A 26,705-nucleotide genomic window follows, 5' to 3' on the forward strand; every position below is an offset into this window, starting at 1 on the left:
AGAGAGAGATCACAAGTAGACGGAGAGGCAGGCAGAGAGAGAGAGAGAGGGAAGCAGGCTTCCTGCTGAGCAGAGAGCCCGATGCGGGACTCGATCCCAGGACCCTGAGATCATGACCTGAGCCGAAGACAGCGGCTTAACCCACTGAGCCACCCAGGCGCCCTCGGCATGGATTTTGACAGGTTAAAGGTTAATATCAGTGTGGGCCCCCTGATCTAGGTTCTGGAAAGACCATAATTAATAAAGGAGTGAAAAGAGTAGCCATGAACACCTTTTGGCCACATGGGGACAAGGGAGATGGCCATGGTGAGTGAGCCTTCTTGGCTCTCCTGAAGATGGCTAGGGAAGATGTGGCTCCTCCCTGGGCTCTTTCATCACGGATTAACAGCCCAACTGATGAATGTCTACACCCTAGAGTCACTAATTTCTACTCTCTGGGAAGTATCTGTGTTGACAGAAAGAATAGCAACTCTGGGGGGGAAAGCATGTGTTTTTGAGGGCTCTGGAAGTTAGAGCTGACCCCCGGGGTCCTAAGAAGAGCTCGTGTTGGCCCTTTGATTGATTGGGATGGTAGAGGGAGCAGACATCGAGGGTAGGAAGGTGCAGAGGGGGTCCTGACAGGTGTTCCATTGTTGCCCCACTTCCTCTGGCCAAGCCATGGGGGTGAGTGTTGGCCCCAATATTTACTAGATAGTTACATATTTTTTTCTTCATGTAAATTGCCATATAATGTAATTGATTAACTTTCCTTGGGGGCTTTGATAGGCTGTTATTGTGGATTTTTGTAATGCGGTCATCATGTTGAGAGTATTAATCTCTGCTTGCTATATTAGTTGCCTTTTTTTTCCTAGACTGACCTCCTGCTCAGTTGTTTGCTCCAATCTGCCTCTTTATTTTACAAAACAAGTCTGTGGGTTCCTTCTGCTCCCTACACCCAGGATCTAGTTCTTATGTACCATGGCAGAAACACAAACAAGAACTTCTTAATATACATATACAAAAGTAGAAAGAATAGTGTAGCACACTCCAGGGAGCCCATCACCTGCTTGAACAATGATTAGTCCACGGTCAGTCTTGTTTCATGTCTACCTCCGTCTGACCCTCAGCCCCCACCAAAAGGTTCCTTTGCAGTGAATCCCAGATAGATCATTTCAGTACATATTTCTCATTTGTGGATCTTCAAGATAAGGATTCTTTTTAAAAATAGAATTATATTACAGCAGGTGAGAATTTAATAATTCCCTAACACCCTCAACTGTCCAGACCCATACTTTTGACTGTTTCATTTGTTTATTATGTTTACAGTTTGTTGGAATCAAGAGTGAAATAAGACTCGTGTGTTGCGATTGGGTGATATTCTCTCACATCTCTTTTATTCCTCTGTGTTGTAGAAACCTATGGAGTTTCCTGTTGCATCTTAATGGTGTCAGTTAACATGTTCCTCTGACCCCTGTATTTCCTGAAGATTGGCAGGTAGATCTAGGACTGATGGTGGTGTGTCTCTTTGGGGGTCAGGGGAAGGGGAGATGTTACATCTGGTTGTGTCTCATTTGTGGGGAGCCATTGGCCATCATTACATTAATTCCTTTGAGGTTTCCAAATGGTTATATTCTAGTTCATTTATTCTATCATCACTTAATGTCAAATTTTCTTTCCCTTTACTTACCAGTTTTAAAAATTAGTGGGTTTCCTACTTCCTTCAGAGGCAGCTTAAGAGGTATCATGCTGTGTTTTGTTTCTCTAGTTTTATTATTATTAACTTATGGGTTTAAATATATTTGATGCATTTCTATCTATTGCCATTATTGTCCTTATTGGCACTCCATTTTTTCTGTCTTTAGGCAATGGAAGCCTCTTTGATAGGACCCTACCTAGTGAAAATTCGTAGCTTATGGGTTTTTGGCAATAAGATGTTCCAGGCTCATCTCACATATTTTCTGCCTCAGATCTAGAATCAATCATTTCTTCAAGGAGCTCTGATTCCTTCTGGGAGGAAATGGAATTACTATTATTTTTTTCTTTTTTTAATTAACGTATAATGTGTTATTTGTTTCAGGGGGACAGATCTGTGATTCATCCATCTTACACAATTCACAACACTCACCATAACATATACCCTCCCCAGTGTCCATCACCCAGCTACTCCATCCCTCCCACCCCCCCTCCCTTCCAGCAACCCTCAGTTTGTTTCCTGAGATTAAGAGTCTCTTATGGTTTGTCTCCTTTCCCGGTTCCATCTTGTTTCATTTTTCCCTCCCTTCCCCCATGGCCCCCCTGCCCTGCCTCTCAAATTCCTCATATCAGTGAGATCATATGATAATTGTCTTTTTCTGATTGACTTATTTCACTTAGCATAATACCCTCTAGTTCCATCCACATTCTTGCAAATGGCAAAACTTTGGGGTTTTTTTTATGGCTGCATAGTATTCCAGTGTGTGTGTGTGTGTGTGTGTGTGTGTGTGTGTGTGTGTGTATACACACCACATCTTCTTTATCCATTCATCTGTTGATGGACATCTAGGCTCTTTCCATAGTTTGACTATTGTGGACATTGCTGCTATAAACATTCAGATTCAGTGCCCCTTTAGATCCCTACATTTGTACTTTACCCAGTAGTGCAATTGCTGGGTCATAGGGTAGCTCTATTTTCAATTTCTTGAGGAACCTCCATACTGTTTTCCAGAGCAGCTGCACCAACTTGCATTCCTACCAACAGTGTAAGAAGGTTCCCCTTTCTCCATATCCTCACCGATACCTGTCATTTCCTGACTTGTTAATTTTAGCCATTCTGACTGGTGTGAGGTGGTATCCCACTGTGGTTTTGATTTGTATTTCCCTGATGTCGAGTGATGGTGAGCACTTTTTCATGTGTCTGTTGGCCATCTGGATGTCTTCTTTGCAGAAGTGTCTGTTCATGTCTTCTGCCCATTTCTTGATTGGATTATTTGTTGTTTGGGTGTTGAGTTTGATAAGTTCTTTATCGATTTTGAGTACTAGCTGTTATCTGATACGTCATTTGCGAATATCTTCTCCCATTCTGTCAGTTGCCTTTTGCTTTTGTTGACTGTTTCCTTTGCTGTGGAAAAGTTTTTATCTTGACAAAGTTCCAGTAGTTCATTTTTGCCCTCGCTTCCCTTGCCTTTGGTGATGTGTCTAGGAAGAAGTCGCTGTGGCTGAGGTTGAAGAGGTTGCCTGTGTTCTTTTCAAGGATTTTGAAGGAATTGTTATTTAGGGGCCACAATCCAGATGCTACGGGTACTGAGGACTATTTTTTTTTTTCCACCTCTGAAAATTCATCCAACCCATAGTCACTGTCATCAGCAGCATTACTGCGCATTAGGACCACCATGATTGTCACCCCCACTGCTATCACCAGAGAGCCCTCCCTGTTCCTAAGTGTCCACGTTCCAGGCTGTATAAAACCCCTGAGATATTTCTTCTCCAACATGCCTGGGCACTTTCAGTCTGTCCCTTGCTCCAAAGCACCTTCTGTATCGTAAAGCACTAACAGGACTTCTTCTGTTCCTCTTTCACTGTGCTGTCTCTCTTCATCTGTTTGAAACCCAGGACAAGGGAATGATTAAAATCTCCTCCAGCTATGTTTCTGAGCTCCTACCAAAGTCATTTCTATTTCCCCAGGCCATCCCTGAACAGTCCTTCTCTCCTGTGCTTACACACAATGCCAGCGCGCTGGGAAGAAGGTCGGGAGGCACCGAACGTGCACAAAGACATGTTCCTCAATGCTGGGCATTTGGTGTGATGTTATGTCATCGAAGCTGCATGCATTACAAACCAGTGAGCTAAGTGTTATGATTCCCATTTTAGGGGGGAAGGGAAGTTAAACCAGAGACAGAGCTGGGGTTGAGCTGAGGTCTGTCTTCCTCCAGAGCCCAGGCCAGCTCAGACTGCCTGATAGTGGTACATCCCAGGAAGGCGTATGCTTATATAGACCCACTTGGGAACTTTCCGCAGACATCCTGCAAACTTGAAAAACTCTGCTTTTCTTTTCCTTCCATGGTTGCCCTTTGCCTTCAGGATTAAATCTACATTTTGTATGTTCTGGCCTTTGGCTTAACTCTCTAACACCCCACAGACACATTACTCTCTGGCAATCTTCATGAAAATGTGTTTTCTCTCCTGTCTCCTGCTCTTTGATACGCCTTGCTCCCTCTTCACCTACTAAACCCCTAGTTCTCCTTGAAGAATAAAATAAAGCATCTCCTTTGAGAAGCCCTCCCTGATTTACACTGCCAAATGAGTTAAGTGATACTCCTGTTGTATCCACAGAGTACGAGGCTATACTCTGGGGCTGGGTTTTATTCATCCCTCTGACCCTAGGACCCCGCACAGTGCCTGGCCCAGGAAAGTTGCCAGCAATGCTGTTGAATGCATACTTCAACCGATGAACAAGTGGGTGGTACCTGCTGTCCCACACTGTGTCCCCTGGGTATAATGTTATCTTCTTTGAATGGTCTTGACCGTTTCTTGTGGCCTCATTCACTCTGAGCTTCAGTCGTGCATGTTTATTCTGTCTGTGAGTTAAATTATGCTCTCAGTCTGGAAGATGCCCTGGAAGGAGGCTCCTAACACATTGCCTTGCACGTTGTCAAGTCTCAATAATTACCCGTAGAATTGAATCAAATGGAGGGTTGCACCAAAGGGAGCTACCGTGGAAGTGTCAGGCATGCAATCAGCAGAATGCCAGACAGGCAGGGCAAGCATCTCTGATTTACTACAATTTCTTTTAATAGGTTCTCTATGAGGATTTGCTGTCAACATGGATTGTCGGTTTCGGGGGGAAAAAAATAATTCCATACCAGGAAGCCTCGGTGGTCCTTGTGATACACAACGACCAGCAGCCTTTTGCCACTTCTGGTGTGATAGCCTCGGATTTCCATTTGGGAATGGGATGTAGTCACTGATGCTGAGGAGGTCTCAGTGATAAGCAAAAACACCTCCCACTCCACATCTCGGACCCTCACACTCAGAACCAACCGGCGCATGGCCTCTCTGCTCCCTCCCTTGTTGTGTTTAGTTCCGTATCCTTCTCTTCTTAAAGCCCAGACCTACCCAGTATGAATGTCTGGCTGTGATGTAGAAGGTTATAAAGAGGCTGATTTGGCCGTGGGACTCTGCTAGAAGGGCAGACTTCCCCAAGGCCAGCATCCCTGTACTAGTCCTTCATGTGGCAAACACACGCTCAGCACTCATTGTGTGGCAGCTGATGGCAGTGCCGTGGTGGGCAAGGCTTCCATCCTCTCGATGCACTCAAGAGAATGGAGGAGACAGGTGTTCTACAGATATGCATGTGGATGTGTGATTACAAATGGGAAGTGATCTGGAAAGAACAGAGGTCTGTCCACAAAAGGGTCTGGCACCGCTGTCTTCCCGAAGCCCTCCTGGATCCCTCCTGGTGCTCCCCTGTCGCCTGGAGCCACACCTGGGTTGGCCCTTGGCCCACGGAGATTCCGGGTGTCCGTGACCGTGAGCTTCTCAGGACCCCTCCGGTTTCAGCCCGGCTGTGATGACTGGTACACACAGCGGACCCCGCCACGGCCTGGCCCGTTCACTGCTCCCTCAGGGCTGTGGCTTCTTTTTTTTTTTTTTTTAAGATTTTATTTATTTATTTGACAGATCACAAGCAGGCAGAGAGGCAGGCAGAGAGAGGAGGAAGCAGGCTCCCTGCTGAGCAGAGAGCCCGATGCGGGGCTCGATCCCAGGACTCTGAGATCATGACCTGAGCGGAAGGCAGCGGCTTAACCCACTGAGCCACCCAGGCGCCCCAGGGCTATGGCTTCTGAAGCCCCTCAGGCAGCAGCCAGCACAGCCTGAAGTGTGAAAAGCTAGCACCCTTAACTGGGGAACCTCAACTTGGTGGGGAGGTCTCCTGGAGACAGCCTACAGGCTCCTAGAGAGTCCACACGGGCGTGGGGCTCAGCTCAGTCACACATGTGCCCTTTGTCGTCGTCCTCCCTGTCCCGTCTTCACATCGTTCCCCTTGCCCCTGGCCCCCTTTCTCTAGGGTTCCCTTCCTACTTTCAGGAGACTCCAAACCAAGACATGGGGGAAAGAGGATGAATAACCACTCTAATCATTTTCTAGGAAACTTTCAGGCAAGTCTCTTAAACTCTGAACTTGAGCTTCCTTACCCCTGAAAGAGAATAGCTTGTGGCCTGACTCACGGGCTGTGCATCTAGTTCCCCACGGGCACCACATTTTGCCCTTGCTGGTCCCTCCACTGGAAGCCCCCTCACCCTTCATAGCTGGGGAATGACTCAACCTATCCCCATTCTGCCACCTCCTCCCATGATTGGAAAGCACCTAAATGTCCAGCAGTTACGGAATGGCTAAGTAACGTTGTGTGTCCCTTTGACAGAAATTGAGAACAATGTTTAAAGTGATGTTTTTGATGGCATAAGGAAAGATGACAAGATTCTGTGATACAGTAAAAGGCTAGAGAGCCATGTGCTAATGTGCATGCATGCGTGTGTGTGTGTGTGTGTGTGTGTGTGCGCGTGTAAAACAGAAAACCTGGTAACAAAATACAATGTGTTAACAGGGTTTATCTCTAAGCAGTAGGATTATTTCCTCTCCTCATTTTTTTGTATTTGCAAAGGTCTCTTTAATGAGCCTGTTTTTCTTTTATAGCCAGAAATAAATCACCCTATTATTTAAAACAAAACAAAAATACTGCTCATGTATCACCTCCTTTTTAATCTGTTTCCACAGAGGCTGAGCCTCTGTAGGGTTACCAGACAACCTGTAGGGCTTAGTATATGCAAGGTGATCCGCCGTGAAACTTTCCCCTAGCTTTACATGGGAATGTGGAGGTGACCATGTTCTAGGTGTTTTCATAATAAATGAATGAATGAATGAATGAATGTCATTGCATAAAACTGGGACTACCTATAACATAGTGTTAAGGATGTGAACTCTGCAACCAGGTGGCCCAAGACCCACTGAGTTCTGCTTTCTAGCTGTGTGGCCTTGGTCAGGTTACACACCTTCTCTGGGTCTCATTTTCCTCATCTATATACTGGGGATAATAATAGCACCTACTCCTTGGATTGCTGGAAAGATTAAATATGTTAATATGTGTTTAAAAAAAAGTGCCATGTTTCCATGTCTGGTATAAAGGAAGGGCAGTGTGACTGTGTGTCTTCTCTTCTGGTCATCATTGTTGTCCATTTGAGAGACAGTGCCCCACATTGTGCTCCTTAAGGATAAATCCCTGACGGAAATTAGAATTTCCCTAATTTTAGGCAAATCTAGAGTTAGTCCACCAGAGAACTGAGCCAGTCAGGACACAGCAGTGCCATGGTCACTCGCCAGCCACCCCCAGGGCTTGTTTTCACGGAGGCCACCACTTGGGAATTCAAGGGGTCTAGTGGTTGATGTGGTGCTTTTTAAGCAGCATTGAGCTGCTGCAAAAATGAACAACTGGCTGTTCAGAATTGATGAATAAGAAAAATACTGACATGAAGGTCCAAGAGCCATAGAGAACGTAATGAGGAAAGGAAACTTCACTTAGGTGGGGCACAAAGAGGGAAGCAGGTGAGGCACAGGGGCTGAAGCATGTCCTGGGGCTCCCCTGCCCTCCCATGGCCCCTCTTGTCTCCCACACACTCCTCTGTGGCTCCCTCCATGCTGGAAGGCGCTCTGCCCTCAGGACTTAGGTCAGAACCACATGGAGGCCCTTATTCATATTGCATTGTGGTCTGTGTATGTGTCTCCCCCCCACCCCCACCCCAACTAAAGCATCCTCCCAGCACTTACTGAATGCTTCTTGTGTGGCTGGCCCTGCGCTGGGCTCTACGGACCCCTAAGAGAACTGTCCTTCAGGAACCTGCTGATCCTAGAAGGGAAGTAATTGTTTATCTTTGGATCCATAGCCCCCAGCACGAGAGATGCCCATACATGTTTAGGAGGGAAAGAGATAGTTGGCATGCCAGTTCCACCCTGGCTGTCCTATTGCTCGTTGTACCCATAGTTTACGTGCAGTTAGGCAATACGCCAGATCAAGTTCTATGGTCTCCCCAAGGCTGAGTAAGGGGGAGGTGTTTGGAGGCACACAGGAGGACACACATGCACAATGGCTTCGAGTTTATCAACTCCCAGGCTGGCACCTCTACCACCTTCTGCTTAAGTAGGAGTCGGTCTCCTTTAAGACCAAGGAAGTGGTTCTGGTTCTCAATGTAAAGAGATAACAGGACAGAGCATGGCCAAAGACAAAGAACAATGATGTATTGTTCCCCAGGACCCTCTGTGCTATTGCAGTGTTTGAATTCCCATGACTTACTTGAGAGCTCCACCAATGTTTCGGTCGAGATTGCTGTGACCGCCCAAAGCCGGCCAATGGTGCATCCGTCTCCCTCCTTGTTTACTAGTAATTGGAGGGCAGCTAAATCACGTGCTTGGCTGAACAATGAACAAATGTCCAAAGGCCATTTGCTTGGCAGCCTTCCAGTTCTGTAGAGACTATAAAACTGACCAAAACAAAGACTCTGGTGGAAACTATAAGATTCGTAAAGACTATAGATCTCCCTGTCAGCCCCCATCACAACACCAGCCTCTAAGTTCCTTTTTTTGGCTATGCTCCACGGGCCGGATTTCAGACCCTGGTGACTAAAGCACGGCATCAAGTACAGGGGAGTGTGTTGAGGCCCTGACAGTCTGCTGAGGCCACCACGGGCTGGCTCCCATGTTTCCCTGATGCTTTATATTATGGCTGTTGAAACAAGTATCCTTTTAGTTAAAAGTAATAAAACTTTAGTTTAAGGGCTGGGATGGAAAGGTTTGGAATTTTGCATTTTCTGTTGGCAATCTCACATGGAGGAAAAGTGAACCCATATGTCGTACCCAAGGGTGAGTATTAAGAACAGAACTTGTCCCCTTAACCAAGAAAGCTGTTGAATAACGGTTCTCCCCCACCCCAAAGATGACCATAGCCCAATCTCTGGAATCTGTCAATGTGTTACATTACATGGCAAAGGGAAATTAAGGTTGCAGGTGGGATTTTGGTACCTAGTCAACCCTAAAATGGGAGATTGTCCCAGATTGTTCAGATGGGCCTGGTGTACTTACCAGCGTACTTGAAAGTGGAAGAGGGAGGCAGAAGTAGCAGTTCAGCAAGGCAACAAGAGAAAGATGTGGCCCCCAGCCCCCCATTGCCAGCTTTGAAAATGGAGGAAGGGGGCCACAAGCCAAGGGATGAAAGTGGCCTCTGGAAGCTTGAGAAGGCAAGAAAATAGCCTCTCCCCTAGAGCTTCTGGAAAGGGACACAGCCCTCCCAACACCTTGATTTTAGCCCACAGAGACGCATGATGGACTTACAACCTATAGAACTCCAAGGATAAGTCTGTGTTGTTTCAAGCCACCCACTATTTGTCATGTGTTACCACAGCAACGGTAAACTAACCCAAAAGCCTTTGGTGTGAAAACCCCCGTCAGGGCCTATGGATAAACATACTTTCCACAGCAGTTCCAGGGAAAAGCATTAAGATCATTAAAGAGACCAGTGTACTTTCAATGATGTCTGTACTAGTAGGCAAGCAGAAATGGCCTTGCCAGGCATCCTTAAGTTATGCGGAAGCTTTGTCTTCGCATCTCAGCCCTGGAGACACATAAACTATGTCCTTTCTTCCTGGAAACTTCAGTTCCCACTTGGGAATGAGTACATCTTATACTTGTAGGGCTTCGAAGTGGTGTTTGTGTTTTGCCTCCTGTACAGATGCTTCTATAGGGCTCAGCTGTTGTCGGCTAAGTTACCATTGTCTCCTTGGTAGTGAAGGAAACCTATGTGTCCCATAATATCATGGATTCCCCCCACCCCTGTGAATACTATATTTGGTTGGAAAAATAGCAAATTCAGGTTGATTTTTTTTAAACCATTTTTACAGTAATTTTAGGTTTACAGAAAAATTACAAGGCTAGAACCAAGAATTCCCCTATAGCCTACACCCAGTTTCCCCTGTTATTAACATCTTGCCTTAGTAGGATACATTTAAAATTCATGAACCAGTGTTGATGTATTATTATTAACTAAGGTATATAACTTATTCCAATCACTTTAGTTTTTATCTGTTGTCCTTTGTTGATCTAGAATCCCATCCAGGATACCACTTTATATTTAAGTCATTGTGCCTCCTTAGCTCTTCTTGACCGTGATAGTTTCTCAGGCTTGCTTTTGATGACTTTGACAGTTTTGAGGGAATACTAGTCAAACATATTTTAGGAAGCCTATCTATTGAAATCTAATGTTTCCTCCTGGGCTCATGAGTTTGAAAAGGAAGAGCACAGAGGTAAATGCTATTTTCATCACATCACCTCAAATGCCATGAGTTATGACTGTGATGTTGACCTTGATCACCTGGCTTAGCTAGTGTTTGTCAGGATTCTACACTGTAAAGTCGCTCCTTTCCTTCTTCCCCTATTGTACTGTTTGGAAGGAAGGCCTACTTTTAAGGGATAAAGGGTTATGCTTTCCTTCTCTGAGGACACAGGATCCATGTAGATTATTTGGAATTCTACAAAGGAGGTTTCTCTCCCCCATTTATTAATTAGTCCAGTCATTTATATCAGTATGGACTCATGGATATTTATTTTGTGCCTTGGGTTATAACCCAATATTATTTTATTTATTTTGCTGCTTGGATTGTTCCAGCTTCTTTCCTTTCTGGTTTCAGACTGATCTTGCAGATTCCCTTTCCAATCCTAGAATCAGCCATCTTTCCAACAAGCTCTGGTTCCTTTTATTGGAGAACCACTAGTAACCAGGATCTGGTGCTAGGTATGTTCATTGCTACTGGAGTGCCATTACTTTTAGGACTTCTCAGCTAACAGAGTCAGAAACTAACCCACGTATGTACAGTTGACCCTTGAACAAGGCAGGGGGTAAGGGCACTGACCCCTTCATAATTAAGAAAATCTATATATAACTTTTGCAAAAACTTAACTACTGATAGCCTGCTGTCCACTGGTAGCCTTCATAATAACAGTCAACTAACACATATTCTGTGTTCTATATATTATATACTATATTCTTACAGTAAAGTAAGATAGAGGATAAAAAATGTTATTAAGAAAACCAGAAAGAAGAAATGCAGTACTCTAGCTATGTTTACTGAAAAAAAAAATCCACATATAGGTGCACTAGGCTGGTCTGGGACAGGGAGGGAAAAGGGAAGTGGTAGTGGGCCTGGCACTCCAAGATGGTTATATTCTGCAGCCTGGTGGCCTCAGCTTAGCAGTGGCAGCCACCAGGCACACCTGTGGGTGCGACAGCAGCCTGGAGGCACACTACAGCTGCTCCATATACCCGGAGTTGTACCACTGGCCTGCAGCCATTGGCAGCTGTGGCTACCCATGAGTACACCATCCCCCAGGAGGCCGAGGGGCTGGGGTGCTGCCACAAAAGAGGGGTCCCTACCCAGCCCAAGGGGGTCCAAGGTCTGCAGCCAACACAGTGCAGCCCTGGAGCCTGAACAGTTCGGTGCATGGGGCTCCGAGCACAGTGCCACCCCTGCCCTCTAGACACGTTCCTTCACTTCAGCTCAGCTTCCTGCTGGCCAGCCCTGGGAGCTAGACTCAACTATTCTGGTGGCATATGCGTGACCTGTCTGCCCAGGTCTAGGGCCCCTAGGGGATTCTGACCACCTTGGTGGGGGTGGGGGTTCTCTCCAGATATTCAGATGGCAGCAGGTGCAACCTCTTTAATGCCGCCTTTGATTTGGCGGGGACTGGGTTGAGTCCTTATAAATAAATGCCTTGTGGCTTTTGTTGCCAATTCAAAAACAAAATGCGTGACAGTGGAGCCATATAGTTCAAACCTGTGTTGTTCAGGGTCAATCGTTCTCCCACTTCGCAATATTTCTGTTTGTAATCATCTGTATCTATAAAGCTAAACTTGAGTGCTTACTGCTATCTCTGCCTCTAACCCATCACCACATAGATCATCCTAGCCTTTTTCCCGCTTGTCTGTAACTTCCCACTCCAACAGTGTGAAACCTGGCTCTGACCATCCACCATTCGTTTATGTAATTATTTGATTCCAGTGTCCGTGTGTCACGGTATCAGAATTCTTGCCCGGCACCCCCATGGCAAATAACTTTATCAGCTAGAGTCCATGCTTATGTGCGGTTCCTTTTGACTTGGGTTTCACAGACACCACTCATTTCCAATGATACTTAGGTCAGCACCATCCCCTTCACCCCTTCCAGTGAGATTGTCTCCCACATTTGTGATTCTGTTAGGTTCTAGCATCACAGTCTACCTCCCACCCTTGGAGCCAGCCGCCAGCCACCTAAACGATTTTTTGAATTTGCTTACATTGAGGTTTACTCCCAGTGCTATAAAATTCTGTGGGTTTGATAAATGCATAAAATCATGTATATACCATCATGGTATCATCTGGAATAATTTGACCTTCTTAAAAATATTCGGTACTTTGCCTATTCAAACCTTCCCTCAAACCCCTGGAAGCCACTGATCTTTTTACTGTCTCTATACTTTTACCTTTTCTGAATGTCCTATATTGGAATCACACATTGTATCACCTTTTCAGACTAGCCTCTTTGACCCGGGAATTATATATTTAAAGTTCTTCTGCGTCTCTTCATGGCTTTAGTGCTCATTTTTTAAAATCACCGAGTAATATTTCACCATATGGATATACCACAACTGATCCATTTGCCTGTTGAAGTAAGTCTTGGTTGCTTCAAGTTTTTGGCAATTATGACTAAAGCTGCTATAAACATCCACATACAGGGTTTTATGCGAGTATATGTTTTCAATACAAGTGAATACTAGGAACACAATTGCTGAATTATATGGTAAAACTTTAGCTTTGTAAGAAAACTATCACGTGGTCTTCCAAGATCGCTGTATCATTTTGCATTCCCACCAGCAATGAATGAGAGTTCTTGTGGCTTCACATCTTGTCAGCATTTGATGTTATTAAGTTTGGGGGATTTTAACCATGCTAAGAAATGCGGTGGTATTTTATTGCTTTGTCATTTCCTGATGACAAGGGATGTTGAACCTCTTTTCATATTCTTTTTTGCCATTTGTGTACCTTCTTTGGTGACATGTCTCTTTAGGTCTGCCCATTTTGTAGTTGGTTTGTTTTCTTATTCCATTTTTAAGGGTTTTTTTTGGGATGTTTTGCATATAAGTCTTTTATCCAGTGTATGTTTTGCAAGTATTTTCTCTCAGTCTGTGGCTTGTTTTTTCATTCTCTTAACAATATCTTTTGCAGAATACAAATTTTAATGAAATCCAGCTTATCAGTTTTTCTTTCATGGATTGTCCTTGTGTTGTACGTCAAAAGTCATTGCCAAACCCTATGTCACCCAGGTTTTCTTAAAATTTTTTCTAGAAATTTTATAGTATCGTGTTTTATTCTTAGGCCTATGATCATTTTGAGTTAAATTTTGCAGAAAGTATATGGTTTGTATCTAGATTCATTATTTACATACAGGTGTCCAGTTGTTCTCATACCATACATTGATAATACTATCCCTTCTGCATTGAATTGCCTTTGCTGCTTTGTCAAAGATCAGTTGAATATGTTTGTGTGTATCTGTTTCTGAGTTCTCTACTCTGTCCAGTGATCTGTGTGTCTACTCTTTTGCCAGTGCCACACTGTATTGATTACTGTATCTTTATAGTAAGTCTTAAGGTTTGGTCGTGTCAGTCTTCCAACTTTGTCATTTTTCTTCAATATTATGTTGGCTACTCTGGGTCTTTCATCTCTGTATAAACATGAGAATCCATTTGTTGGTAACCACAAAATACCTTTTGTGGTTTTTGAGTGGGATTGCACTTAATCTATAGAGGAAGTTGGGAAGAATTGACACCTTAACAGTATCAAGTCTTGTAATTCATGAATACTGAATGTCTCTTCATTTATCTAAATCTTATTTGATTTCTTATATCAGAATTTTGTCATTTTCTGCATATCAATTCTGTATGGATTTTGTAAGAGTTCTACCTAAGTATTGCATCTTTTGGTGCTACTGTAAATAATACTGTGTTTCGAATTTCTTTTTTTTTTTTTTTTTTTTTTAAAGATTTTATTTATTTATTTGACAGACAGAGATCACAAGTAGGCAGAGAGGCAGACAGAGAGGGAGGAGGAAGCAGGCTCCCTGCTGAGCAGAGAGCCCGATGCGGGGCTCGATCTCAGGACCCTGAGATCATGACCTGAGCCGAAGGCAGAGGCTTAACCCGCTGAGCCACCCAGGTGCCCCTGTGTTTCGAATTTCAAATTCCAGCAGTCATTGCTGGCACAAGGGAAGGCAATTGACATGTGTATTTATTTACCTTGTGTCTGCAACCTTGCTATAATTACTTACTAGTTCTAAGAGTTTGAAGTTTTTTGTTCTGTTTGTTTTTATCAGTCAGTTGTGATTTTCTACATAGATAACCATGTTATCTGCAAAGATATTTTTATTTCTTTGCTCCCAATTACTATACCTTTAATTTCCTTTTCTTGTGTTATGGTATGAACTAGGATTTTTAGTATGATTTTGCATAAGCGCGGTGAGACATCTTTGCCTTGTTCGCAGTCTTAGGGGGAAAGCATTTGTTTTCTCCCCATTAAGTATGATGTTAGCTCTAGTGTTTTTTTATTTTTATTTTATTTTAAAGATTTTATTTATTTATTTGACAGAGATCATAAGCAGGCGGAGAGGCAGGCAGAGAGAGAAGAAAAGCAGGCTCCCTGCTAAGCAGAGAGCCTGATGCAGGGCTCAATCACAGGACCCTGGGATCATGACCTGAGCCGAAGGCAGAGCCTTTAAACCACTGAACCACCCAGGTGCCCCAGCTCTAGTGTTTTGATTGATGTTCTTTCAGGCTGATTTTTCACATAGACAAAAATTGTTGGGGCTTGCTGACCAGACCATTATCAAGTCAGTTGTCTTGCTGCCAAGAACGTCTGTGGGGGCCCTTGATCCATTTAGGAATTAAGAGAGCTTTACTAGCTTTCAGAAGGACCAGATATTAATCCTCAGAGTCCTGATAAGGATCTAGAGCAGCCCAAATATCTCACTGGTGCCCACTTGCACTGAAGGAGAAAGAACGTTCTAGCTATTCTCTTGCGATCCCTTGGTATGTTCAGTTTGGTTTGGTTTGGTTGCTGTTTTGTCTGTAGACCCAGGGAGCATAGTCCAGGGGGTGCTGGGGAACAGAAGAATTCATGACCCCTGACACTCTGGAGCTCATCTACCTGTTTGCTTCTCGGTTCCTTCCCCTCTCTCCATTCCCCCGCCCTTCCCAGTGATCAGGCATAATCATCACTCTCAACACCTACCCTGTTTTTCCACACCTTGATCTTTTTTTACAGAAGGTGTGCCTTTCTTGGGGCCCCTGTGTCAAATGAAAATTGCTATTTTTCGAAGTCCGACTCAAATTCGCCCTTCCTAGGAATCCTCCCCAGTCCTCCATCCAGAGCTCCCGCAGCCCTGCAGTCATGTGGCGCTTAGCCCTGTGGGCGGCATCGCGCTTGTTGTGTTGATGTGTCTGCTCCTCCCACCATCTGTGAGCAGATTAAGGCAGATCCCTGTCCAATTCCCAGGCGTGTATTCCCAGTGCTGGCACCAGATCGGCTTCAGAAGAGGTGCCTAGTAATGTTTACTAGTTGAGCGAATGAAATTACTGGCTTTGCCTAAATGGACCCTTTTTGTAATTTTAGAAACCTCTGTCCATTCTTCTCTCCATAGTTGTTTTCTCTGTGGTATTCTTTAACTCCCTGTGTGTATTCTGAAGTACAAGAGATGCCTGCAGCTCTTCTGTTTCTCATGGAAAAAAGGAAAGGAACATTACCATTCATTGTAGACCTACGCTATTCATCTATCAACTTTATAATCCTGGTGCCCTGTGTATTAATTAGGGAGTTTGAGCTCCAAGCCCCAGAAAATGCCAACTCTACCAGCTTAAACACTAAGGGAGCTTATTATCTCTCTTATAACAAGACACATAAAGCTAGAGTGGCTCCAGGGATGGTGGCTTAACAGTATCAACAAGAACCCCTTTCTTCTCTGCCAATCTTAGCATATTAGTTTCTTCTTTGGATTTGGGCTAACTTACCTCGTGACTACAGAATGGCTGCAGCAATTCCAGGCATAGCATCCTGATGTAATAATGATGAGAAGGATACCTTCCCTTCTTTGGACCTCTCTTTAAAATGGATGAAAACTACTGTCAGAAGCTTCTAGAAATTTTCTCTCTCAACTCGTTGTATCATTTGGCCATGCTTGAGTCAGTCACTACCAAGGGGATTAAGATTATCGTGATTGGCTTATGCCAGTCAGGATCTCCCCTGGAATTTAGGAGGGAGAAGTATACCCTGGAACAAAATGAGGGTTCTCTCAGCAGGGAAATAGAGTCAAATAAAATATTAGCGAGGAAACCAGCAGTGTCAGCTACGACGTTGTTTTACAGAGAATTGTTTTATTCTGAATTTCAGGGAGGTTAGATCACTTATGTAAGATCCCACCGCTGATAAAAATAGAAGTAGGATTCAAATCCAGCGCTGTTAGACTCCAAAGCCCATCCGGGTACTTTCCCTGCATTACCACTGGACGCAGAGCCAGCCTGCCTTCCCCGGAAAGGCCAAAGCCCCTCTCCAAAGGCGAGCACGTCGGGCAGGAGTTGAGGCAATCACCCTGCTCTCCCAAGCTCGACCTTCAGCTGGGCGCTTAATCTGTTTATTAAGTTATGACTAATGGCACTGCGAGACACCGAGGGCCGCACATTCAGCCCCAGTTTTAGGTTGTTAGAGGAGGTTCAAGGGATAAACATCATATTCCTAGTCTGTGCCGGGGAAATTCATTTGCAGCTCTTTTCTCTTTCAGAGTACAGGGATGGGCGAGGGGCTTCTGCTGGGTCCTGCTTGGGCTTAATAGAAAGGAAGCCTCCAAAGCAGGCGCGGGCTGTTTTGGGAAAGTGGCGGCTAATGCGGCCCCATGGGGCAGGGGCCAGGCCTGAACCGGGCAGTTTGCACACTCACTTTTACAAACACTTGGCTCCGAGTCAGCAGTTAATGGGATGGGAATGATGTTCCTGTACCGAATCATTTCCTGAAAAAAAAAAAAAAAAATTCCAATTGCAAACATATCTCAGCCTCTCTTGTAGGGTTTGTTATGTCTCTGTGAGTGAATTAAAGAGGCGGGGCGGAGGGGAGTGTTTCTGACTGGGGATTTTTCATCGGAAAACATTTTAACAATGATGTACACATTAAAAAAAAAAAAAGATCCTGTTCAGACCCACCTTTTAGGAGTCCTTGCTGCAGATAGTACATTTCTAGTCGCATTTTGGAGGTGTAAATATCTCTATATTCACAGGTTGGCTCAGGCCATACAACAGGCTTGGAACAGATGCGGCTTTTCTCTCCTCACTAAATAGAAGCATGCACATATGCACACACATGCGCACACAGGGTCAGGCCAAAATGTTTTTTTTGTGTGTTGTTGTTGTTGTTGTTGTTTTTCCCAGAGAACAAGCTAGAATCCTTCTTTGCATCTACCACACTGTTCTGGCAAATTCTGGCTCAAGGCATAACCCGTGCAAATGGTGGTCTTAACAGTTTGGGTTTTTCGTTTACTCAACAAATAGGTTTTTAAAAATTGTTTGAAAAATTTATTTTAGAGAGAGAACGTACCTATAAGCAGGGGGAGGGGCAGAGGGAGAGCGAGTGAGAGAGAAAGAGAGAGAGAGAGACAGAAGCAGACGCCCCACGGAGAGCAGAGCCCCACATGAGGCTCCATCTCACGACCTGGAGATCATGACCTGAGCTGAAATCACAATTCAGATCTCAGTTGACTGAGCCCCCTCCCATAATGTATTCACACAATTCCTACCAAACACCAGGCACTCTTCTAAGTGCTTGATCTATATGAACTCATTTAACCTTCTCAACAACCCTAGGAGGTAGGTAGTATTATCACTCCCATTTTGCAGATGGGGAAACTAAGGTATAAGAAGTCAATGAACTTGCCCAAGATCAGAGCTAGGAGATCATGGATTTGAATGTAGGCACTCTGGCTCCTCTTTGGGGAATCTAATAGTGAACAAAAGAGAAAAAAGTGCCAGCTTTCCCACAGTTTATTTTCTGGCTGCAGGGGGACAGACAACAGACACATGAATAATGATTATTTCAGGTTGTGGTGAATGCTCTGAAGAAAATAAAACATGAGAGGGAGCAGGGGCTACTCAGACGGCCTTGTGGGTGTTAGGAAGGAGCTGGAGCTTCATTCTGAGTATGAGGGGAAGCCACAGGAGGGCTTAAAGCAGGAGAGTGGATGATGCTATTTACATCCTTATAGATCATTCTGACTGTGCTGTGGGAAGTAGATGGGGTGGGGAAAATGCATCGCAAAGCAGCAGATCAGTTGCAAGGTGGTTCTAGTTGTCCAGGTGAAAGATACTGGTGGCCTGAACCAGGATGGGGTGGTGGAGATGGTGAGAAGTGGTTGGCATTGGATCCTGGTTTAGAGGTGGAGCCCACAAAACTTCCAGCATATTAGATGCAAAACATGAGGAAGGAGAAGTTAAGGGTGATTTTTTGGATTTTGGCTTAAACCGTTGTATAAATGGTGGTGCCATTTACTGAAGAAGAGAAGAACTGGGGAACAGCGGTCTTGTTGTGTTGTTGTGGTGGGGGTGAGGGTGTTGTAGTGTTGTTGTGGTGGGGGTGAGGGTGTTGTAGTGTTGTTGTGGTGGGGGTGAGGGTCTTGTAGTGTTGTTGTGGTGGGGGTGAGGGTGTTGACAATCATGTTGTGTGTGGATACATTTGAGATTAACAGACAAAAGAGGAGACATGGGGTAAGCCTGGAGTTCAGGGTCAGGCCTTGTCTGGAGATTAAATGTGGACATCATCAGCCACTAGGGCAATGCCATCCAACTGAATTTCCTGTAATGAAGGACATCATGACATCTGTGATGTCCAGATGGTAGCCACTAGCCGTGCTTGGGCCACTGGGCGCTTGCAGTGTGGTTGGTACAATGAAGAAACTGAATTTTTAGCTCATTTAAATGTGAACAGCTGCGTGTGGCTGGTAGCTACTGTACTGACAGTGTAGACCTGGGGTGTCGGTAGTGTAGGTAGAGAAGGTCCTGGGCAGGAGCTAGTGTCTCTACCTGCCAGTACACTCAGCCTCGTGCCCACATTTAAGCATAACTTGACTTCTGCTTGCACAGTAATGCTTGTTCAGTAGTGGAAACCTTCCTCCTTTGTGAGAAACAGCCTGGAAAAGAAAGCACACTGCCAGTCTGAGGAGGAACATTGGAGGAAATCGTAGGAGTCTCATGACACTGCGGGAGTCTGTTTTGTTTTTCACTCGAAAGCAAACGTGAACCGATGCTTACTAGAACCATTTTAGCCTTGAAGGTGTGGCTTATGTCTTTCAGTTACGTTTGATGAGGGGAATTCTGTAGAGTGGTGGGTGTCTGTGAATTTGTGAATTTGCAAATTTGCAGATTCAAGACCGTGACTGGTTGATCTCCTGTGTGAATGTCAAGAGCCCACAGCAACGGGACTAAATACCAGCTTCATAATGCAAGTTGTGTCTCTTTGGGGTAGAGTGTGTTTCACTGTCTTTGTTAGGCAATCTCGTCCCCAGTCCAACTGCAAACATCAGTGAGTGTGAGAAAAAGAAAGAACTCTTTGTAAGTGGCTGCCTTGTGCTTAAGAGTTCTTGCAACTGGCCATCAGGGAGGCCAGAGTCCATAAAAAAAAAAGAAATGAAATGGAGAGATGGGACATTGCTTTTATTAAGGCTGATCGCTGCTGCCATATTAGCTCTTTGAGAACCCTTTGGTGACCAGTACCATTAGAGAAAATGGTCTTTTGGGGCTTCATTGGTGAAAAGGAATTCTCCAAACTGGAAGTGAATAGAGGTGAGGAGATTTTGGTCACTGATTTTAGTAGGTGATCCAAGGTCAGTGCTTAGCAAGTGCCCCTCAGTGGTTTTATGGTAGGGATTTGTTTTTCACTGAGGCTTCATGGGGTGGGGGGCGGTGGGCACATGGCGAGGAGAGTAGGCTACAAGTCTTTAGTGGCCATTGGCCTCTTTTTGTTTTCCTTGAGGAAAGTGGAATTGTAGATTTCTAAGGTTTGAAAACTTCGAGAAGGACTCACTGGCCACCCTTCCAGTTGGGCTCTTGACATTCAGCTGAGGAAATGGGCCTAAGCGAGGAGGTGCCTGCCACCAGGGGCACCTACTCATTAGAGCTGAAGGGACAGGACCAGAGCCTAGAAAGAGGCCAGACAGAGGCGTCCTAGAGCAGCAGCTGGGGTGGGGTGGAGGGAAAAGAGAAGGTAGGATAATCCAAAAAATACTTGGGAAAAGGAAGGGAAGATAATCAGAAAAATAGTTAGGGAAGCCAAATAAGGAGAGGAGCATGAGGAGAGCTGCGCCGAGGGTGGAAATGGCTTATGGCTTGGTGACCTTGTTCACCCAGACAATTACTGGGCACCTACTCTGCAGCGACAGAAAGCCCTGGGAGGAGGGGCAGGCAGGAGGCGGCAGGCAGAAACCTCAGAAAGATGTGAGTGCCCACCTCACTTGCGTTTATCCTGAGATGATGTCTGGAAGCAGGCAGAGGCCTCCCTGTTGTGCCGAGGAAAGGGAGTGAGGTGACCGTCGGCAGAGGTGACCTGAAGGGGACTACTTGGTCCTCTTCACGAGGAGAAGCAGGGACTCTGTTGCAGGCTTGAGTAACAGCTATAGGCTAACCTTTGGGGTCGTATTAATGTCCGTCCCGAACACGTTTGTAAGGGGGCTCCTCCCTGTCCTCAGCGGGCTGCAGTGTGACTCCGACTGTCTTCTTCTTGCAGTATCGGAACTTCAGGAGGAAGGCATGAACGCCATCAACCTGCCCCTCAGCCCGATCCCCTTCGAGCTGGACCCGGAGGACACCATGCTGGGTAACTGGGTCTCCTGTTTTCTGGGTTAGCCTAATGCCTTCAGAGAAAGCCACCCCCACTGACTGTCTTTTCCTTTTAAAGAGGAGAACGAAGTGCGAACAATGGTGGACCCAAACTCCCGCAGTGACCCCAAACTGCAAGAACTGATGAAGGTAAGAAGAAATTAGGAGGCGTCAGCCGCACCCCTGGGCTCGGCAGGCACCTGTAGACCCCTGCTCTGGGCAGGCACTCACGGGAGCCACTGCACAGTGACTAGAAGTCGTGGGCGGCTCGTGGTCCCATAGGTGGACATCTCCAATTTAACCGAAATGGCACACAGCAGCTGCCCGATGAATGGTGTCGATCCCAGGTGCCAGAGAAGTTAGTGCAAATGAGCTCACATTTGCCACGATCTTCACGTTCACACAGTCTTTCCACTGCTTGTCCCAAGGACCCTGCAAAATAGGACTTCCTTTCATCCCCACTTACAGGTGAGGAAAGTGAGTCTTGGAAAAGCCAGTGGTTTGTGTACGGTCACAGCTGAGTAGAGGGCATGGGATTCAAACAGAAGGGAATAAATTGAATTACATCATGTACACTGTGCCTGGCGGTGGGGGGGGCGGCGCTGGCCTGTGGTAGTCCCCTGGAAAATGTTCACGCCTCCCCCTTTGGCTTCCCCATCCTGTGCTTTTCTTCTTCAGCTTCTCCAAGCTTCATTCAAAACAGGACAAAAGGCACTGGATGCCAAAGTGGTTTGTGCAAAACGCGAATCAGGTCTGTCGTTTTCCTGCTCAGACCCTATGTGTGGAATCCTACCAGCTGAAGGTTGAAGCCCCTGCTCCTGGGGGCGGGCATTTGGGGTCTCATGCTCTAGCTGCCTGTTCAACCTCAGACTGCCCCCTTAGAGTCACCGTGCGATGAGTAGTTGCTACTACTCAGACACCTGTCTGTCTCCTTCTCTAAATGATGAGCTTCTTGAGGTTAGAGACCACCTCTTTTTGCATCATTGTACCCCAGGATCCAACACAGACTGTGACATGGAGCAGGTGTTCATAAATGCTGGGTGGGTGTGTGGGTGGGGGATTGTTGGGGGATGGCTGGAGGGAGGGCTGGGGGAAGGGTAAGGAGGGAAGCTGCTACCAACAGGAGAGCAATACAGAACAATGTTCTATGAAGGCCCCAGGCTCCCCACAGGTATGGAAGCCCAGCCCAGCTACAGCCCCTGTGATAAAGGCAGTCTATTTCTGCTAAGTCAAAGATGTCAAGCCCAAAAGGTGATGTTCTGTGTGATTCCATTTATGCAAAATTATGGTGGTTGCCTGAGGCCTGTCGTCAGGGAAGGGGACTGAGGGCGAAGAGCCTGACCTTCCTCTGCTGAGCGAACAGCTCTGCATCTCGTTTGTGGTGGTGGTGGTGGTTACACAACTATGTACAATGACCAAAATGCACCACGCTGTATCTTTAAAATGAGTTAATTTTACTATCTATAAATAATAAACACAAAACACATGAGCTGAAGAATCTCAAAGTAAAAGGTAGTGGACTTGAGCAAGCTTCCATTTCCTTACCTGAAAAAGGAAACAAATGCTCCCTCCCTCTCGTGGGTGTTGTGCAGATTAACTAAACGAGAGGCCCGTGGAATGGCTCCTCTCCGTGCTTGATGTGGAGGGCACTCGGGTGATAACAGCCGCTGAGAGAGAGGAGACAGCACTGGCCTCACAGAGAGGTGGCTTGGGGTCAGGAGAACAGTCCCTCGGAGGGGGATAGACAAGAGTTCGCTTGCTGTCTGTGTCCAGGTCGGCAACGTGACCTTGGCAGCTATGTTCACGTCTGTGTCTGATCTCCCCTCCTGAACGTAGGGGTGGGAGTAACCCCTGGCCAAATGGCGTCATGGGTGAGAGCTTTATTTATTCATAAGATGTACCTTTACTGAACATTTGGCCCTTGCCCTGGGTGATTTTTTTTCTGCTACCTCAAGTGGGAGGTCTTTTCCTCCTCCGTTTTAGAGATGGGCCATCAGAGGCTCAGAGCAGGAACTAGCCTGCATTAGATTCGTAGATGGTGGGTGTACACATGTCAGTTAGTGGGTCTCTAACCCCAGTTTGTGTAATGTTCCAAAGCACATACCGTTGCCTGGTGTAAGCTACACAGCTGAACACTAGGTGAATGTTGCTTTCCACTGGGGTAAGGAATGGTAAGGGGCCAAAAGATATCAACAGGGACACTGAAATCACCAGCACTGGAAGCGCTTAACACCGGAAAAACAACTGGGCCCTGAGGGCTCACACCACTCTGTCTACATACTGCGTCACATGGACAGTTCTGCTGCGTTCCAGATCTGAAGTTCATTTCGATTTTAATGATCCAGGATAAGAAAGCTGATCTTTGAGAAAATTCCCATGACTCTTCTCTTTTTCGGTCTCCCTCCCCATAGGTATTAATTGACTGGATTAATGACGTACTCGTCGGAGAAAGAATCATTGTGAAAGATCTGGCTGAAGATTTATATGACGGACAAGTCCTGCAGAAGCTCTTTGGTGAGAAGGGGGTGGAAGGTTGTGGTGGAGAGCTTGGATAGGCAGGTGGCCGGTCCCCGGCTCCTCCCAAGGAGCCGTTCTCAGCTCACAGCGCCTCCCAGGTGATGGGCTAGGACTGTGCACAGTGTGGGATGACAGACCAGTGGAGCCTGGAGGTGTCCTCCTGGAATCTGTTTTGCAGGAATGAATTGCATAGGGAGGTCAATGACCAGATGGGGCTGCTCCCCCTAACAGTTGAAGGCCATGAGCTCGGTAGATGAAAAAAAAAAAAAAACTCCACTGTGTCCTAGAAAACATGCTTTATACCCTCTAGAAAATTGTTCAGGATGGCCTCTGTAGGTCTGTTTACATGTGTGGGGGTTAAGCACATTTGTATATACCTCTGTCACCTATGGGCGTGTGCACATGTGCGTATGTGTAGACCTGTATGTGTGTGTGTATGTGTGTGCACGTATGTATACTTCCAGGAGCTGTGGACCCGTTTGTGTATGCCTCTGTGTACCCCTCTCTAGGTCAGGGGCACGTGTGTGGGAGCCTGGGCCTCTGCATGTCCAGGTGTGTTGTCTCTGGGGAGGTGTGTGCCCATTCGCAGTGTTGCTGTGGAAATATAAGGCCTCCAGGGGGAGAAAGGCGAATTCAGGGGAGATTTTTGTGTTGATAGGCCAAATTCAGCCTGAATGAATTTGGACTTTTCCTCAGCTGTTCCCCAGTTCCTCTCTCGTCCAAACCTCTGCTTTGAGTTCTAGACTTTCATTCCTTGCCGCCCTTGTACGTACCTCACACTGAGCTCATCTATTTTCCCACTGGTGTTTCTTTTTTTTTTTTTTTTTTAAGATTTTATTTATTTATTTGACAGAGAGAGATCACAAGTAGACGGAGAGGCAGGCAGAGAGAGAGAGAGAGAGGGAAGCAGGCTTCCTGCTGAGCAGAGAGCCCGATGTGGGACTCAATCCCAGGACCCTGAGATCATGACCTGAGCCGAAGGCAGCGGCTTAACCCACTGAGCCACCCAGGCGCCCCCCACTGGTGTTTCTTGCCCTCTTTCTTGCAAACCCCAGATACATGGGGGGCCTCCAGGGCTCGTTTCTTCTTGCCCACATTGTCTCCTGCATCTACTCTCCCACTCGTTTTCACTTGTCTGAGCTCCTGAAACAGCCTCCGGCCTCAGCTCAGTGCCTCCCAGCTCACTGCCCCCAGCCCATACCCATGGCACACAAGGAGGAGCCTTCTCAAAACCCAAGGGTAGTCTTTCCAGTTCTTGCTCTCCCCTTCCCCCGGGGGACCCAGGCGGGCCCTGTAGCACCGCATTCAGATGTCTCCTCTGGCTGACCCCCAGCTGTCTTTTCAGCCTCACATCGGGGCACGCTCACACATGTGGCTTGTGCAACAGAAAGTGCTTAGGATTGTGCCTGACATGCAGTGAGTGCCCCAGCAATGTCTTTCATCATTTTCACGAGTATTGGTTTTATTATTTTCATGACTACCATTGTTGCATTATTACGCAAACCGCACCTGTTCACATCTCCATGCTCACGCCCATGCTGTTCCTCCCGCCTCGGGCCCTTCTCCCTCTCCCCGGCAGGGCAAACCTTTACGGTTCATCCTCCAATCTCGGGGCTCCATAGAGCGTGCCTGCCTCTGGTACCTCCAACAGTCACATCTGGAAGTGATGGTCATGCACCTTCTGTGGTCCCCTGGGGATGCACATGCACACATACCAATGTGTACATAATACACCTGCCTTTCTTTTCTCACGTTCCGTGTTATTCAGGGAAAGGTCCATGGGCTCCTCAAGGGTAGGAACACCACATCGTACGTGTGAATCCTGGCGTCTCTAGGGCTAGTACTGTGCCCGTGACTTGTAGTGGGCACATAATCGCTGTGTATTGAATGAATGAATGATACAAAATCTGGTCATTTCTAGGAAGCTAGACTGATTTGTTCCTCAAACATCCATATCAGTGAGTGTTAATATTTAAAGGCTTGTAAATGCAACTGAATACAGAAAGGAAAAGGCTTGGCACGTGTCCGTGTGGAAAAGCCGAGAGCCTCAACTGAGCGTCTCTTTCAGTGACTGCTGCTTTTTTTTTTTTTTTTAAGATTTTATTTATTTGACAGAGAGAGATCACAAGTAGACGGAGAGGCAGGCAGAGAGAGAGGGAAGCAGGCTCCCCGCTGAGCAGAGAGCCTGATGCGGGACTCGGTCCCAGGACCCTGAGATCATGACCTGAGCCGAAGGCAGCGGCTTAACCCACTGAGCCACCCAGGCGCCCCAGTGACTGCTGCTTTTAACTCCCCTGGCAGATTTCTGGTTGGGATCTGGAAGTGCCTGGAAATGCTCTGTGTAGGGCTTTCAAGGCAAGGGGGGAACATGGCCACGGAGTGATGGAATGTGGTTCCAGAACCGCCTGGTATCACGTCTGTGGAGCCCGGAGTCAGGCATGGAGCAGTCACATTGGATTATTTCAGACCTTGACCTTCCTGTTGAAGAGGTCATGCTGCTCTTGTCAACCTAGGTTTAGACCCTTTGTAGGCAGATGGCTGGGCACCCATATTGAAAAGCTCCAGGCAGGCTACCCAGGTGGAGAGAACCAGTTTGCAGGTAAAAACATGCATCGGGAGTGCCTGGGAGGGGTGACCCTACAACCTCGACCTCCCCTCTGTTTTTCTATCTATCTTCCTCTTTCTTAGCAACTTTCTCAAAAGAACATTTGGCACTGTGTCTGCTTCCCCACCACTGAACGTTCCCCCCTGAGGGACAAGCTGGATCCCACCCCAGCCTCTCCCCCGGCCGTCCCTTCTGAGGCCCCCAGTGTCAATTCTGATGACCTCCTATGCTGTGGCCTCTGACACTCCAGAACGCCTCACCCTCCTCCCCCAGCGTGGGGGCTCCTGGGATCTCATGCCCCCCTGGTTCTCTGTGGCTTCCCACACACCCCAGTTCCGCCAGCTTCTTGATAGGCTTTTCATCTCTGCGTAAAGGTGGGGACTCCTCAGTCTTCCATGCGTGGCCCCTCCCCTCTTTCTCACATCCGCTTCCTGGTTGTTTGACCTGCTTCTCTGGTCTAGCCGCCACCTCTCTGAGGATCCCTCTCTGATGCTGGAAGGTGCCCCTCTGCCTTCCAGGCATGCCCACCTGGGTGTCACCCAGGCCCCTCGGAACCAGCCTGCCCCAGCGGAGCTGCTTATCCCCCCCCCCCCCCCCCCAAAGCCATTCTCCTTTCCCGAAGGGTGAATGGTGTCACGACCTCATAGCCCGT

General features: G+C 46.6%; 1 protein-coding gene across 1 annotated transcript in view; it reads left to right on the plus strand.

The window, feature by feature from the left end:
• PARVA (parvin alpha) overlaps window positions 1–26,705 on the plus strand; it is a 172,776-nt gene that overhangs the window by 81,255 nt on the left and 64,816 nt on the right. The window contains exons 2-4 of the mRNA XM_047690596.1: window positions 20,840–20,929; window positions 21,011–21,081; window positions 23,343–23,445. Of these exons, the coding sequence (XP_047546552.1) occupies window positions 20,840–20,929; window positions 21,011–21,081; window positions 23,343–23,445 (264 nt within the window). The remainder of the gene's footprint in view (window positions 1–20,839; window positions 20,930–21,010; window positions 21,082–23,342; window positions 23,446–26,705) is intronic.

Source organism: Lutra lutra, chromosome 10 (genome assembly GCF_902655055.1).
Source record: "Lutra lutra chromosome 10, mLutLut1.2, whole genome shotgun sequence".
NCBI lineage: Eukaryota > Metazoa > Chordata > Mammalia > Carnivora > Mustelidae > Lutra > Lutra lutra.